Below are 17,177 nucleotides of genomic sequence, written 5' to 3' on the forward strand. Positions count from 1 at the left end.
CAACAGATTCGACTCCAACTAAAACAATACATAAAACCTGGACAAAATGCACAAAAAAGAAAAGCACTGAAAGAAAAAAAAATTACAAACAAAGCAAATCCTCACGATGTGTTGCGGTGTTTTATGGCTAAGGTGAACGAATTCAGGGAAAGTTCTCCTAGCATACAAAGCAAAACGTTGTCTAATTATCAATAGTCCTGAAATCTGGTATTAATAGACCAGTGTTTTCGTAAAAAAAAAAAAAAAGAAGAAAAATCGGCTGGAGTCAATTTAATAAAACTTTTACACTTGTGGCTTACTGTATGTATTTACACACGCATGCATCCGAAATAATCTTTCTCCCACATTTATTATTTGTAAATCCCTTGAATTTTTTGTTACAATACAGTGAATATGGGGTACTTCCCCCTTCTTCTTGCTCTTTGAGGCTCTATATATTCACGTCGGTTTTGTATTTTGCGCCAACCATCTAAATATTCGGGGTTGCTATTCGTGTACAACATGTCATGAAGTTTGTAAGAACTATAAAGTAATTCAATATACATCACATTCTTTATCCAATCTGCCTATAGCTAACCAAAGATCTTTTAAAGTAAGCTTCTCCCGCTGTGTCGCGAGAATGCAATACATGAAAATGTTCAAAATGCTTCCAAAAATGATTTGTAAAGAAACATTTATAAATCAGGTGATCAACCGTTTCTGATCCAGCTACACAGAAGGCGTAAAGATCATCTGGGGCATAACCCACTTTGGCTAACTTGACGATAAATAGGGAAGATAACGATATCTAGAATTACGACTTGAAAACTTCTAAGAAAGATTTCAGATGAAAGCGGCTTTACCTTGAGGAATGCATTAGCAATTGTTCTGTTTTGTCTTCAAGGACAAAGTCCTCTTTCACAGAAAATGATCTCAACAAACATCGGTAGGAGTCTTTAAATTATGAGCTCAGGATTATTGAACTCGTTTTGAACTCATTATTGCAGTTTTTCCCGAGTTCATAGACAAGTAAAGATAAACGATAAAAAGGAACAACGTTTCGGGGTCGTCATGACGTCATTATCAAGTTCGAAGTGATAGAAATAATTGAAGTCAATGTCAGAAATAGTTCACCAAAAAATTAACATAATGTCTGAATATATAATGTCACGTAAATAGTTTAGCTTGAATTGAGTCCGATTGGACGTTGAGAGATGGTGTTAACTCTCTAATTAGCAACATTTCGTAAACTAAGCAATCGAACTTGTTCATGCACTTCTTAAGGACATAAAAATTTCTGTCAAGGTCTTTAGGGACATTACGGTGTTTATTAAGAAGATGCTTGCCAATGGAAGAAGGTTGGTATTTATGCTCGACCACGCGCTGGTGTAAATGCCTAAGTGTAAACGCTACATAACTTGCATCACACAAGTCACATTGATATTTATAAACAACACAATTCTGATTAGCAATAGGTGGTTTTCTCTCCTTTATCTTTAGTTCTTGTTGGATTTTGTTACCAACAAAAATCGGTTGGATGACTGTGTCAATCTTCTGGCTAAGATCTTTGAGCTGTTTGTGTACCAGGTCAGCAGAAGCCTGATCTTTGAAAGGCAGGACTATTCGGACAGTTGGACTGTCTCTTGGGGCAGGTATTGGTTGAGTGCCTTCAGCCTTAGAAGCTACAAAATTCCTAACGGTGGTTTCCCGAGTTACAAGTATACAGGTTTTATTACATTGACCTCCGTTCATCTGGGGAAGATAGAAGACAGTTGGTGGATGTATTAGAAGTGGGAAGTGATTTCTGCACTCTGGAATCATGTGCCAGTTTGATAGAATAGCAGACTGAGTCAATTTAAGCTCATTTGTATCGCAGAAACCTTCCGAGAGCCCCAAGGGATGGATGGGGGGGGGGGGGGGGATCAAAGAGCCGCTTCATGGTCTCTTTGGTGGATCACTCACGATGGTGCGTGACTCACTCAAACCACCCATAGACAAGCTCGGTTGCTTCGATAACCGCCTTGAGGCCTGGGAACGAGATTACTAACCAATTCAGACTCCTAGCTTCACTAAAGCAAGTTCTTTTCCTTCACAGCATAATGTTGCCAGAAGAATCACGCTCACGGACCAATTTCTCACGCCTGGTTGAAAAATGTGAGCTATTACAGCCTTAACTGACGCACTTTCCAATAATTTGTAAACTGCAAACTAATATGAGACTGAAAAGTCCATGCAAATGGAGTAAATGACATTGTGAAGGTCCGTATTGAGCATAATCATTCTCTTGAGAACTTCAGAATTATTTGGAACATCTTCGGAAATCTTCGGATATAGTAAAGAGCTGGAAGTTGGAAGGTACACATATGAACCTCAAAATCGGAACAAAATAATCTGTTTCAACGCAAACTGCCGGAGAACAGTAAAAAAGTAAAAGGAAAATGCGTAATATTATTTTAACTTATAATGTGCATCTCACTCATAGGGAGTAAACACAGAGACACTGGCCCACCAAATTGGTCCTCTCCGGAATGGTCTCAATTCCACACGGGGACACAGCCTGTGAACTGGCTCCCAAGTGGGGTGTAGGGCGAAAATAAATCGGCGAGCCGGACGAGCGGAGCGCTGTAGGGGAGCCCCTCCCTGAGCTCCATTTTTTGTCTTCGTTCCATATCCTACTTGGGAGCCTGTTCACGGGCTAGGTGGACAACATTTTAGGGCTCACGTGATCACACTGAGACACAAACAAATAGTGTCGGAAAATCGAGCTGAAGGCGAGCAGTTCTCTAATGTTCGATCTAAAGAAAAATTCTATGTTCAGTTGTTCAACTTCAGTTGAAGCAACTAAACATTGAGTTGAAAGCTGAAAGTTGAGTTCAACTTGAACAGTTTTTGCCCGATTTCTCTTTAAACATTTCCTGTTTCCCTAATTTTTATGGTTTCAGCTTCCTAGAAGCTGATGCGTACTTTGTCATCATGTACGTAAGTGAGGTGAGTGTAACAATAGAATGCCGAACTTCACCCGATTTTGACCCGAAGATGTATCTTTTAGTGACCTTAATTTTGTATTAAATTACCGATTGGAGTAGACCTTTATATGTTGGTGGCGTCAGTTGTATGGGGATTTAACTCATCCTCTAGAAACCAGAACTTATTTTTAACTCAGTCTGGAGATGTTGAATTAAATCCTGGTCCTGTGACAGTTTATCGGGATGCAAGAGTGAGTGAGTGCGTGTACCAATAGAATGCCGAACTTCATCCGATTTTAACTCGAAAGTTGCTTCGGAGTATCTTCGTAGTTCGAGATTCGCGATCGATATTATCGACCAAAATCGACGACTTTTTCGAATGTTTCTTGGTTATCACGTGGTCACACGATTCCATCAAAGAAGCTGTGGACTTTTGGAACGTGCTCAAAACTCGTTCAACGCCGTTTTCCAGGGTCACTCGAACACAGGAAATCAGACTTTTTATTATGGTAGCTGAAACCACATGCACTCCTTCGTGTGTCTATTTTTTTTGTTTCTGTCAGGTTGTCACGAAGGATCGCGGAAAAAAAATTTAACACACTCGACACACTAACATCCTGCACTGTGACGTTATTCACGGTAACACATCACAAATAAAGATCACAATAACAACAGCAGCAGCAGCAATCTTTTTTTTGCGCTGTTTTAAATATTGTTTTCATGATAGTTATAAAAGTTATTCCGTGTTCGTAGTTATTCCTGCTCAATTTGGCAGAAAGCCGAATCCCGACACCTTGCATTGAAACGTGTCCCACTGCAGTAAATGAATTGGCTGATGAATTTTCCTCGATAATCAAGGCCATTTGACCACAAAACGATTTATTTCAATGCCTAAATTCATAGAGATATGTCGGACAATGTTCTCTTACTACAGTTCCTGACAGCCTTCGAGCTCAAAGCCAACAAATAGTTTTTTACATTGATATCAAATGTTGTCAACTGGCTGCCGTGAAAACGGCGAGAATTATTAAAGACCTCCAGCCAAAACTCAGAAAAAGCGCTTATGAGAAAAAGTAACATTCTAATGGACAGATCTAGGTAATAAATTTTAGCAGCGTTTAGTTCAGCCTATCTGATGAGTCAAAAACACACGTAAAACGTGGAAGAAGAAGATCTCGGAAGCAAGGGAACAGAGTACCTCTCACTCAGCCACGGAGCCAAAGTTCGCCCTGATCCAGCCTCACCCATCTTTCGCCAACACTGATTTTGGAGTATTGGTGAACAGCGTGAAGAGCTTCTCTGGGTACACTACACCACTAAACGCCTTCATGAATGATTACATCTTCCTTGGGTTCATTCCTAAATCAGCTGCATATAGTGGCATTCAAGGCTTGAAATCCAACAAGCACACAATCCAGTTTACGAATTGCGACAACAATCCCAACAGCTTGTTTGCTTTCCAATTCAAGCCCATCTGGTGTCGCAGTAGTCTGGCGTTCGAAGGCCAAACCTATCACCAATCCTGATCGCATGATGCCAAACGAATTCTTCTTCCTGACCGAGCTGCATTTTGGAGGCTGTGGCACCTACACTTCCAGGGACCGCTGGACCGACGGTTACCAAGCCACTGCTATTGGAATCCGCTAACTGAACTTGTTGTCTTTTTCTTTTAACGTTGTATGCAACTGAGATTGCTTTGTTACAGAATTTAGCTTTCAGTTGGTTTTAGGATAATCAAGTCCCCGTTGTTTGTAGTTTTTATAATGAATCAGTTATGCCCAACTCAGTGATACATTTGCCACTGACTAATAACTTTCACATAAAATAGAATTTTGTAACCCTTGATTATAGGATTCAAAGTTAATGCACTTTGTATGTCTCTCAAGACAAATTAATAAAAACTTTAATAAAAAGATTTTGATTGTATGATAGTTGTCTGCTAACACTCTGAACACTGTGGAACGTGTATTGGCAGTTATAGGACATAATTCACATGAGTTGAATTGAGCGAACTGGTGATAATAAGTTTGATCGAACAAGACCCACCTTGTCTAGGGTAGAGGTGTTATGGAGGACATCACCTGTCTCATGATTATTACCGACAAAATGTTATTGGCTTTAAAATTTGATTTGACACAAAAATATTCAAGAAGCAAGAGTCAGCCTTGTTACATGAACTAGAAAAGTGAGATTTTGCATCTCATTATCATTGTTAACTGCTGGATAGAGGGGTGGCCCTGCAAAAAAGACACCATCTTTTGAAGTTGAGGAGGGGGGGGGGGGGGGGGGGAAGGGGTGCAGGCAAAGACCTCCTCGATTTTGTGGTTTGGTGGATCCTGTTTGACTGATAACTGAGTTCTAACCACTTCCCTGGAGTGAAACAATTCAGTAACTCAATTCCACCTTACCATCACAAAGCAAGTGCATGAGCAAGAAACATACAACGGCTTGTTTTGCTATCGTTTGAATACATTGTTTCTCGAAAGATTTTAATCCCACTTAGTAAATCGGTTGACTGTTTTTTCGATGACAACTGTCGATCTAGAGCATTCCACCTTCCCAAAAGAGATGGCGCCTGTTACACTTACCAACAATTCTAGTCTAACCGAGCGAGGATCCGAAAAGCGCTCATGAAAACGAACAGGAGAGTTCTAAAAACGTCAAACCCAGCACCAATGCGTACACAACTCGTACCTTTTATCATTCCGTGCACCCTATATATTTCAGTTTTAATTAAATCGATTTCATTAATCGTTATTCACATAGCTAAGTAAACTTTACATTTATGACATTCAAAAATATCATTCCTACAATCGGTATTCCTTTAAAGGTATCATTTCAGTCTTCTCAACCAGCGTTGGGTAGAGTTACGGCAGAGTTGAATCCCAAAGCAACGGAATCGAGGTATCTCAGTCGCGACTGTTATTTAATCAGTGTCACTGGGATTTTTTAAATTTTTCATATCAGTTAAAAATTAGTCTTCAATTATTGACCTCTTCATAATTAGTGTAAGGCGAAGGATAATTAATAAAGTCGATCTATAGTACTTTCTTTCAAAATACGTCGATTTGTCCCTGTAGTGTAAAAACCGGCAAAGGTATCGTCGACTTGTTAATCTATACAAACTCAGAACGAATACTATTGCGTAATATCTAATGCTTTCTAGGTTTTCTACTGTACATTATAATAGGGTTTTTAATGTTTACCTCGTTAAAAATTTGACCTGGCTTGCACTGTGTTAATCAAGGTATGTGAAATTAACTTGACTTTAATCAACGAGAATAAAGGGAAATTTTAGATTAAAACTAAGAAAACTGAAGCAAACGGCAAGAAGCCTTAATTTCCCGTAAACTGACACCAAGCGCAGAGATCTCAAATTCTATTATCGAAGACGACGTGATGACTCCAAAGCCATTTCCTCCCAACAGCAGATAGCTGAAACGAATGCTGAGAAAGAAAAAATTTTGCAAAGTTCTATGATAGCAAATGTCAACCAAAAGTATCCTAAACGATTTATTAAAAAGTTGAAATATGAATTGCCTGTAGCTACCAAAATTAATAGGAAGGTGAGATGCGGAAAATTATTTCAGGTTGCTTGCTAAATTAACCTCTAGCTATAGAGGGAAAAAAAGCGACTAAAATTAATTATATATCCTAATTATTTTTAAATCAACATGTATTTCGTGGGGGATCTGAAGTTTCTCCAATAAGAGATGATCACTGATCTTTTTAAACAAATTTTTTTTGTCCGCCTCTGGATCCGTTTATGTTTTAAGTTAATGTAAAGAAGAGAATAAAGCTTATCTAAGTTAATTGCTTTTAAAATACTTTGAATTGTCCCTGCAAAGCAATTAAGAAAGTCGATAGCGTAAATTTTCGAAATTGTCACTGGGTTCTTAGTTGAGTGCACTATATTTCAATTTCTGAAGCATGTCACCTATTATTAGCCCACCTAAGTAAACTTTCAAATAGAAGAAAGATCTTTGCAGTTACTACGCAACTTATGCAGTTTCGAAAGAAAGCCTAAAAAAATTCAGGCTTGAACGGGATTCAAACCCATGACCTCTGCGATGTCGGTGCAGTGTTCTACCAACTGAGCTATCAAGCCAACTGGGAGCTGGTCATATTGTGAGTTCGTGATATACCCGTGAACGATGAATAAATAAATGCAAATGGATGAAACATATATTTTGAACTGCGAATAAAAGATCAAATAGGAGAAAGACCCTCGCAATTACTACGCCACTTAAGCAGTTCCAAAAAGAAGGCCTGAAAAAAAAAAAATTCAGGCTTGAACGGAATTCAAACCCATGACCTCTGCGATGTCAGTGTAGTGCTCTGGTTATATTGTAAGTTCGTAATATACCAGTTAAGGATGAATAAATAAAAGTAAATATATGAATTAAATATTTTGAACTGCGGATGAAAGATCGAATAGAGGAAAGATCCTCGCAGTAACTACGCAACTTAAGTAGTTACGAGAGAAAAGCTCGCCTGAAAAAAATTCCAGAATGTATATGTCCAAAAATGCTTTGAATTGTCCATGCAATTAAAAAGGTCGATGGCGTAAATTTTCGAAAATTTCACTGGGTCTTAGTTGCGTAAGCTTGCGTACACTATATTCCAATTTCTGAAGCATGACTAATTGCTATTCACCCCGCTGAGTAAACTTTATTTCGTTAAAAAATACAATCAATATAATTGGTTTCCCGTTAAAGATTTCGTTTTCACGGCTTCCCATCCAGCTCGGTAAAGTTACAAAGTTGAATCATACAGCATGAAGCCATATTCACACTTATCCTTTTTCGTTTGAAAACCTTACGTCACCAGGGAAACGTAATTATACAGAAATGTTTTCGAAAAAACTACATAAAACATACATACATACATACATACATACTTTTAAATATTTGATCTCGCAGGTTGAAAAAGACTGACAGCCGTTGGCTCATGTGGACCTGCGTTACTAGTTTACAATAATTACAACTAATAAAAGAGAGAAAAAATATAAAAGACCAAATATGTACAAAGTACGAGTAAAGAGAAAGAAAAAAAAAAAGATAAAACTCACTCTTTTATGAACGATTTTGTTATACTTTGCACCCTATTGAAGTTTTAATTAAATCGATTTCATTAATCTTTATTCACACAGCTAAGTAAACTTTATGACGTTCAAAATATCATTCGTAAAATCGGCGGTATTCCTTTAAAGATACAATTTCTGTCTTCTCAACCAGCTGGGAAGAGTTACCGCAGAGTTGAATCTTAAAGCAACGGAATCAGAGGTATCTCAGTTCCGACTGTTATTTAATCAGTGTCAGTGTTGGTTTAATTTTTCATATCAGTTAAAAGTTAGCCTTCAAATTATGGACCTCTTCTTACGTAGTGTAAGGAGAAGGATAATTATAAAAGTCGATCTAAAGTACTTTTTTTTCAAAATACATCGATTTGTCCCTGTAGAGTAAAAACCGGCCAAGGTATCATCTCCTTGTTCTGAGTCTATACAAACTCTGAACGAATATTATTGCTGTTAAATTTCCGTATAATGGGAAAGGTTGTCTCCATTTTCTACTGTAAATTATCATTGGGTTTTTAATTTTACCTCGTTAAAAAGGTGGACCTGGCTTGCACTGTGTTAATTAAGGTATATATGAAATTAACGCGACTTTAATCAACGAAAATAAAGGGAAATTTTAGATTAAAACTAAGAAAATTGAAGGAAACGACAAGAAGCCTCAATTTCCCGCAAACTGACGCCAAGCGCAGAGATCTCGAATTCTACGATCGAAGACGACGTGATGACTCCAAAGCCATTTCCTCCCAAATGGCTGAAACGAATGCTCAGAAAGACAACGTTTTGCAAAGTTCTGTGATAGCTAATGTCAACCAAAAGTATCCTAAACGATTTATTCAAAGGTTAAAATATAAATTGCCTGTAGTTACTCAAAATTAGTTGGAATGGGAGATGCAGAAAATTAGTTAAGGTTGGTTATTAAACTAACCCTAGCTATAGAGGAAAAGAAAGCGACTTAAATTAACCATATCCTAATCTTTTTTGAATTCACATCTATTTTATGGGAATCTGAATTTTCTCCAATAAGAGATGATAACTGATCTTTATAACAAAGTACTTTTGTCCACCGCTGGATCCGTGTATGTTTTAAGTTAATGTGTGGAGAAGAATAAAGCTGATCTAAGTTATTTGTTTTTAAAATAGTTTGAATTGTCCCAGCAAGGCAATTAAGAAAGTCGATGGCGTAAATTTCTAAATTTTCACTGGGTGTTTAGTTGCGTGCACAATATTCCAATTTCTGAAGCATGTCACTAATTTCTATTCACCCCGCTGAGTAAACTTTATTACGTTAAAAAATACAATTAATATTATCGGTTTTCCTAAAGATATCGTTTTCACGGCTTCCCACCAAGCTCGGTAAAGTTACAAAGTTGAATCATACAGCATGAAGCCATATTCACAGTTATCCTTTTTCGTTTGAAAACCCCACCTCACCAGGGAAACTTAATTATATAGAAATGTTTTTGAAAAACTACCATAATCTGTGACCTGGGAGGGCTAAAATTCACACAGGATGAAAAAATAACTGACCAACAGACCTGAAGCTTTATAGTGATTGGAACCCGTTGGAGAGTTGCCTCGGGGGGCTTCGGACCATGTTTTTACCCTTGGATTCAGACAAAAAAAAAATACATTTCATGGGTGCGTTCGATTGACCCTATCCCGGAATACGAATACACACAATGATGGCAAGAAATCGCTTACAAGAGGTTTTTTGGAATAACTGGAGTACAAAAATCGCTCTTTTGAGATCGATTTTGTTATAATTTGTACCCTGTTAAAGTTTAAATGAAATCGATTTCATTAATCATTATTCACACAGGTAAGTAAACTTTATGACGTTTAAAATATCATTCATACAATCGGTATTCCTTTAGCTGATACCATTTCAGTCTTCTCGACAAGCTGGGTAGAGTTGCGGCAGAGTTGAATCCAAAAGCAACGGAATCGAGGTATCTCAGTTCCGACTGTTATTTAATCAGTGTCAGTGTTGGTTTAATTTTTCATATCAGTTAAAAGTTAGCCTTCAATAATGGACTTCTTATTTAGTGTAGGAGAAAGAAAAAAAGTCGATGTAAAGTACTTTCTTTCAAAATATGTACATCGATTTGTCCCTGTCTATACAAACTCTGAACGACACTCTGAACGAAAAACTATTGCGGTAATGTTTCCGTATTTTGGGGAATATTTTCTCCGTTTTCGACACGGCTTGCACTGTGTTAATTAAGGTTTGTGAGATTAACGCGACTTAAATCAACGAGAACGGAAAGGAATTTTAGTTTAAAACTAAGAAAATTGAAGAAAATGGCAAGAAACCTTAATTTCCCGCAAACTGACGCCAAGCGCACATATCTCGAATTCTATGATCGAAGACGACGTGATGACTCCAACACCATCTCCTCCCAAATGGCTCAAACGAATGCTCAGAAAGCGACAAAGTTTTGCAAAGTTCTGTTATAGCAAATGTCAACCAAAAGTATCCTAAACGATTTATTCAAAGGTTGAAATATGAATTACCTGTAGCTACCCAAAATTAATAGGAATGGTAAATGTGGAAAATTAGTTAAGGTTGGTTATTAAACTAACCCTAGCTATAGAGGAAAGGAAAGTGACTTAAATTAACCATATCCTAATCTTTTTTTGAAATCACATTTATTTCGTGGGGATCTGAATTTTCTCCAATAAGAGATGGTAACTGATCTTTGTAAAAAAATATTTTTGTCCACCTCTGGATCCGTTTATGTTTTAAGCTAATGTATGGAGAAGAATAAAGCTGATCTAAGTTATTTGCTTTTAAAATACTTTGAATTGTCCCTGCAATGCAATTAAGAAGGTCGATGGCGTAAATTTTCTAAATTTTCACTGGGTTTTTAGTTGCGTGCACTTAATATTCCAACTTTCTGAAGTATGTCACTAATTACTATTCACCCATGCAGCTGAGTAAACTTTCAAATAGAAGAAAGATCCTCGCAGTCAAATTAACCAGTTACAAAACGAAAGGCTAAAAAAAATCAGGCTTGAACGGGATTCCAACCCATGACCTCTGCGATGTCGGTGCAGTGCTCTATCAAGCCAACTGGGAGCTGGTCATATTGTGAGTTCGTAATATACCCGTGAAGAATGAATAAATAAATGTAAATATATGAAAGATATATTTTGAACTGCGGATGAAAGATCAAATAGAAGAAAGATCTTCACAGTTACTACGCAACTTAAGCAGTTGCGAAAAAAAAAAGACTGAAAAAAAAGTTACAGAATTTATTTGTCCAAAAATACTTTGAATTGTCCCTGCAAAGCAATTAAGAAGGTCGATGGCGTAAATTTTCACTGGGTTTTATTTGCGTACACTATATTCCAATTTCTGAAGCATGTCACTAATTACTATTCACCCCGCTGAGTAAACGTTACTACGTTAAAAAAACTAAAATCAATATAATCGGTTTTCCTTTAAAAACATCGTTTTCAAGGCTTCCCATCCAGCTCGGTAAAGTTATAAAGTTGAATTATACAGCATGAAGCCATATTCACACTAATCCTTTTTCTTTTGAAAGCCTCTCCTTACCAGAGAAACTTAATTATGAAAAAAATGTTTTCGAAAAACTACCATAATCCAGGACCGTGGAGGGCTAAAATTTACCAAGGAGGGAAAAATAACTGACCAAGTCGGGCCGGTTCCAACAGATCTGAAGCTTAGGGCTTGGAACCCGTTGGAGAGTTGCCTCGGGGGGCTTCGGACCATGTTTTTACCCTTGGATTCAGACAAAAAAAAAAACATTTAATGGGTGCGTTCGATTGACCCTGCGCCGGAATAAGAATACATACAATGATGGCAAAAAATCCCTCATAAGAGGTTTTTGGAATAACTGGAGTACAAAATTTGTTATAATTTGCACCCTATTCCAGTTTTAATCAAATCGATTTCATTAATCTTTATTCACACAGCTAAGTAAACTTTATGACGTTTAAAATATCATTCATACAATCGGTATTCCCTTAACTGATACCATTTCAGCCTTCTCAACAAGCTGGGTAGAGTTACGGAAGAGTTGAATCCCAAAGCAACAGAATCGAGGTATCTCAGTTCCGACTGTTATTTAATCAGTGTCACTGTGGGTTTGAATTTTCATATTAGTTAAAAGTTAGCCTTTGATTATGGACCTTTTCTTACTTAGTGTAAGGAGAAGGATAATGAAAAAAGTCGATCTAAACTGTAGAGTGAAAACCGGCCAAGGTATCATCTCCTTAGTTGTTCTGAGTCTATACAAACTCTGAACGAAAAACTATTGCGGTTATGTTTCCGTATTTTGGGGACTGTTTTCTCCGTTTTCTACTGTAAATTATCGTTGGGTTTTCAATGTTTCCCTCGTTAAAAAAATTGACACGGCTTGCACTGTGTTAATTAAGGTATGTGAAATTAGCGCGACTTTAATCAACGAGAATGGAGGGGAGTTTTTGTTTAAAACTAAGAAAATTGAAGAAAATGGCAAGAAACCTTAATTTCCGGCAAACTGACGCCAAGCGCAGAGATCTCGAATTCTATGATCGAAGACGACGTGATGACTCCAAAGCCATTTGCTCCCAAATGGCTCAAACGAATGCTCAGAAAGACAAATTAAGTTTTGCAAAGTTCTGTGATGGCAAATGTCAACCAAAAGTATCCTAAAGGATTTATTCAAAGGTTGAAATGCGAATTACCTGTAGCTACCCAAAATTATTCGGAATGGTAGATGCGGAAAATTAGTTAAGGTTGGTTACCCTGGCTATAGAGGAAAAGAAAGCGACTTAAATTAACCATATCTTATTCTTTTTTGAAAGCACATTTATTTCGTGGGGATCTGAATTTTCTCCAATAAGAGATGATACTGATCTTTGTAAAAAAATACTTTTGTCCACCTCTGGTCTGCTCTAGATCCGTTTATGTTTTAAGTTAATGTATGGAGAAGAATAAAGCTGATCTAAGTTATTTGCTTTTAAAATACTTTGAATTGTCCCTGCAAAGCAATTAAGAAGGTCGATGGCGTAAATTTTCTAAATTTTCACTGGGTTTTTAGTTGCGTGCACTTAATATTCCAACTTTCTGAAGCATGTCACTAATTACTATTCACCCAGCTGAGTAAACTTTCAAATAGAAGAAAGATCCTCGCAGTTATTACGCAAATTAACCAGTTGCAAAAAGAAAGGCTAAAAAATAATCGGGCTTTAACGGGATTCCAACCCATGACCTCGGCGATGTTGGTGCAGTGCTCTATCAAGCCAACTGGGAGCTGGTCATATTGTGAGTTCGTAATATACCCGTGAAGAATGAATAAATAAATGTAAATATAAGAAAGATATATTTTGAACTGCGGATGAAAGATCAAATAGAAGAAAGATCCTCGCAGTTACTACGCAACTTAAGCAGTTGCGAAAAAAAAAGACTGAAAAAAAAGTTACAGAATGAATTTATTTGTCAAAAATACTTTGAATTGTCCCTGCAAAGCAATTAAGAAAATCGATGGCGTAAATTTTCACTGGGTTTTAGCTGCGTTTACTATATTCCAATTTCTGAAGCATGTCACTAATTACTATTCACCCCGCTGAGTAAACTTTACTACGTTAAAAACTAAAATCAATATAATCGGTTTTCCTCCAAAAACATCGTTTTCACGGCTTCCCATCCAGCTCAGTAAAGTTACAAAGTTGAATCATACAGCATGAAGCCATATTCACACTAATCCTTTTTCGTTTGAAACCTCACTTCACCAGGGAAACTTAATTATACAGAAATGTGTTCGAAAAATACCATAATCCAGGAACGGGGAGGGCTAAAATTCACCAAGGAGAGAAAAATAACTGACCAAGTCGGGTTCCAACAGATCTGAGGCTTAGGGGTTGGAAGCCGTTGGAGAGTTGCCTCGGGAGGCTTTGGACCATGTTTTTACCCTTGGATTCAGTAAAAAAAAAAAAAAAAACATTTAATGGGTGCGTTCCATTGACCCTATCCCGGAATAGGAATTGATACAATGATGGAAAGAGATCCCTTATAAGAGATTTGCAGAAATATCTCACCATAGTCAACAGCATCAATTTCACGTTTGTTTCCATAGACGATATATATTGTGGTAAAGTAGTTTACCCGATGCCTTCGAGATTGCTGATTCTCTGAGCTCGAGCAATATGCACTGAATGCGAGCCACACAAATATGACCTTAGTAAATGGCCTGAATTTCCAGTACCTTAGTGATTAGTGCATCCATCGGCGTACCGAAGGTCGTGGATTCGATTCCCTTCCGTTCGAGTACTCAAACATTTCCTTTGTCCAATCAGATGCTCGCACCAAGATTAACTTTTTGTCTTTTCTTGTTACCAGGTTGTTTTCAATCTTGGCGATATACGTTTGCTTCCAGCTTATTTTATGAGAATCATTTTGTTTTTCTCTTTGATTTATAGATGAATTCCTGGATCATAAATGTCATCTTGTGCGGGACCATTCTGCTAAATAGCTATACAAGCTCCACCGAGGTGAGCTAGACATGGATCCCGTTCGCAAACTGAGGAAGCAAGGCTGTGAAATCAATACTTTCTTGAATTTTTAGTATTTGATCCAGGGAGAAAAAAAGACTACCAGGCTTGTACCGATGTTTCATAGTCTGCCAAGATGGTGAACGAATTATACTATCTATGAATTACCAATTTGATCGCTGGTGAATATTGAGGCAAGATCATGGGCTAAAGTGTTCTGGTCTTTTAGTTACCCTAATGTATCCTCAATAGGCGTCGTTACGAGTCAGAGCTTAGTCTTTTTTGCCTCCCGGCTCAAAATACAACGGAAAAGGAAACTGTTCCGCGGCGGCTTTTCCAATCTTATGTAGTGTGGTATCAGCTTGAGACTAGCGTATCAAGCCAATCACGAGTACTAAATAATACACTTTCTGGGAAAAAAGAACCGATGTCTACGTGCACCTAGAGTTGTACGATCACTCCATAGCATCGTAAACCATCAGGGAAATACAGTGAGTGATAGTGTTAGCCTGGACGCGAGTATCACTGCGGCGTAGTGTGAGAGTCCTTCCCTCCCACTAATGTGGCTTGGGTTCGATGCTCGGGCTCGGCGCCCTTTTTCTTGCTCCAAATCCTCAAAGTTTTGAATAAAATTTTGTTGAGCTACGTAGATCATAACTGAAAGAAACATCAACTATCTATACCGCAAAACTCTTTTTAAATGATTTGCCATGAATGATCTCGTGCTCCAGCAGAAAATACTATTCGCTGCTGAAAGGCATGTTTTCCAGTTTTTCTCTCGAAAATCCAGGGAATGAATAGATTTACTTTGTTATTCAGTTTATCTTTTTATCCATCACAGCCACCAACACCACCAGCACCCTCATTCTTCTTTGTCTTACCATCAATACTACCGATACCACCACACCTCAATCCATATAATTTTGTTATTGGTCTACCTTTTTACCCCTACTACCCTTTCTGTACCTTCTATTTCACATTTTCGCATCTCTGCAGTATACATTATACCAACTGGAGACTATACCCTTTCTATAACCGCCGTACCTCCGTAGCCTCCGTGACATAAACTGCACAAAGGAAGTAGCCAGCTACACTTTCTTAACTAGCATGACTTAAGACACGACCCGAGAAATATAAATTGTTTTAAACAATTGTAATTTGATTTTATTCAGTTTCGCTATAGCTGTGGTCAATTGAAAGAGCTGGGAGCAGTGAGTGGTCTCTACACGATCAAACCATTGCAGAATGCTGATCCCATTGAGGTGTACTGTGAGATGGCAATCAATGGCGGTGGCTTCACCTTCCTTCCCCGCAGCCTCACGACAAGATCAGACGCCCAGGACATTGTCAACGCTCTCTTCTTTGACAAGAAAAATGTCCTTTTGAAGTTGCAGAAAGCTGATCTGAGCGAGTTTTACACTCTGATCCAGCCTCATCCATCCTTCGCCAACACTGATTTTGGAGTGTTGGTCAACAGTTATTCTTCATACACTCCGCCGTTCAATCAGTTCATGAGAGATTACATCCTCCTTGGTATTATTCCGGCGGCACAGTCCAATAAGGATCAACTCATCCAAGGCTTCAAATCCAACGGTCAAACTGTCCAATACAGAAATTGCGGCAGCGGTGGAAACAGCTACTTTGCGCTTCTGCCCAACCACAACCATCAAACCCCAAGCCCATATTTTAATAATAACCTGGTTTACGAAAGTTCTGGTGTCGCAGTAGACTGGCGTTCTAAGGCCATTCCCATCTATCGTGATCACATGATGCCAAACAAATTCTTCTTCCTGACCGAGGTGCACTTTGGAGGCTGTGGCACCTACACTTCCAGCGACCGCTGGAACGACGGTTACCAAGCCACCGCCATTGGAATTCGCTAAAGGTTAATCGACTTAACACACCTAAGCGGACTGGTGACTTCTTGTGAAGGGAAAAACTTCTTGATTCTCAAGTTTACAATTAAAATAGTAAAAAGTTTAAATACTCCAAGTCCGAAAGATATGGTGTAAATCAGTCAAAACAAGGGTAATAAACAAGCTTCAAACACTGATTTGTAGCTATCTGCATTTTTTCTGAAGGGCTTAAAGCCTTTTCGCTCTTTTATTGGCTGAAAAATGTGTATTGAATCCATTGAATATCCGTACGTTTTACATCCAGTGAGTCAAGCTCGTTTCCAGGGTTCTCAGTCAGCCTGTCTCTCTCTCCCATTCTCTCTTGCTCCAGGAAATGGAAACAAGGAACGATATTCGACATTGATATCGAGTTATTCCAATACAATACAGAAAAAAAAACAAACCAATTTTCATTTTTTCCAGGACATGCTAAACTATTCCTCTGGTGACTGCGCGATGAAAAACAACTAGCTTTCTGATAGTGTGATGCCACACTTATCAGTAAACAATAGAAATACGAACAATTTAGAAACTCACACTTATATTATTTTATCATTGGTTTTCTTCGGTTTCTCTATTGTTCGGTGTTGGGAAGTTATATAGTATATGCTTTATTTACGGGAGTATTCGAATCAAAGGGATAAAAATATTAAAAAGTTCAATGGCTTATCATTCTATTTATGTTTTAGTGTAATGCTGATCTAGCTCTGATAAAATGTTGTTTTCTCCTGGTATAAATTTTGGTATAAGCAGGTGTTATAT

The 17,177-nt window shown here is 37.9% G+C and overlaps 1 protein-coding gene and 1 non-coding gene across 3 annotated transcripts; one reads left to right on the forward strand and one right to left on the reverse strand.

The window, feature by feature from the left end:
* Nucleotides 1-5,253: 5,253 nt before the first annotated feature.
* Nucleotides 5,254-16,573, forward strand: LOC146456673 (uncharacterized). Of its 2 annotated transcripts, none has more exons than XM_085092662.1 (3): nt 5,254-5,849; nt 14,449-14,520; nt 15,693-16,573. In XM_085092662.1, exons 2-3 carry the CDS (start codon nt 14,449-14,451, stop codon nt 16,401-16,403), a joined length of 783 nt encoding a protein of 260 aa, XP_084948788.1. In that variant the 5' UTR covers nt 5,254-5,849; the 3' UTR covers nt 16,404-16,573. The 2 variants fall into 2 exon arrangements, with proteins under 2 accessions (XP_084948788.1, XP_084948789.1); XM_085092663.1 differs by lacking the exon at nt 5,254-5,849 and adding an exon at nt 9,962-9,971.
* On the reverse strand, nt 6,981-7,053 carry Trnav-gac (transfer RNA valine (anticodon GAC)). Its single transcript has one exon. It is a non-coding gene; the product is annotated as a tRNA-Val (tRNA).
* Nucleotides 16,574-17,177: the final 604 nt, after the last annotated feature.

This window comes from Pavona decussata, unplaced genomic scaffold (assembly GCF_977016875.1).
Source record: "Pavona decussata unplaced genomic scaffold, jaPavDecu1.1 SCAFFOLD_254, whole genome shotgun sequence".
NCBI classification, from domain to species: Eukaryota; Metazoa; Cnidaria; class Anthozoa; order Scleractinia; family Agariciidae; genus Pavona; species Pavona decussata.

What these genes read in the sequence shown, in the direction of transcription:
- LOC146456673 (XM_085092662.1), top strand. Translation starts at nt 14,449, where the DNA reads ATGAATTCCTGGATCATAAATGTCATCTTGTGCGGGACCATTCTGCTA. An exon ending in GCTATACAAGCTCCACCGAG is followed by an intron (nt 14,521 to 15,692) that starts GTGAGCTAGACA and finishes GATTTTATTCAG; the next exon opens with TTTCGCTATAGCTGTGGTCA.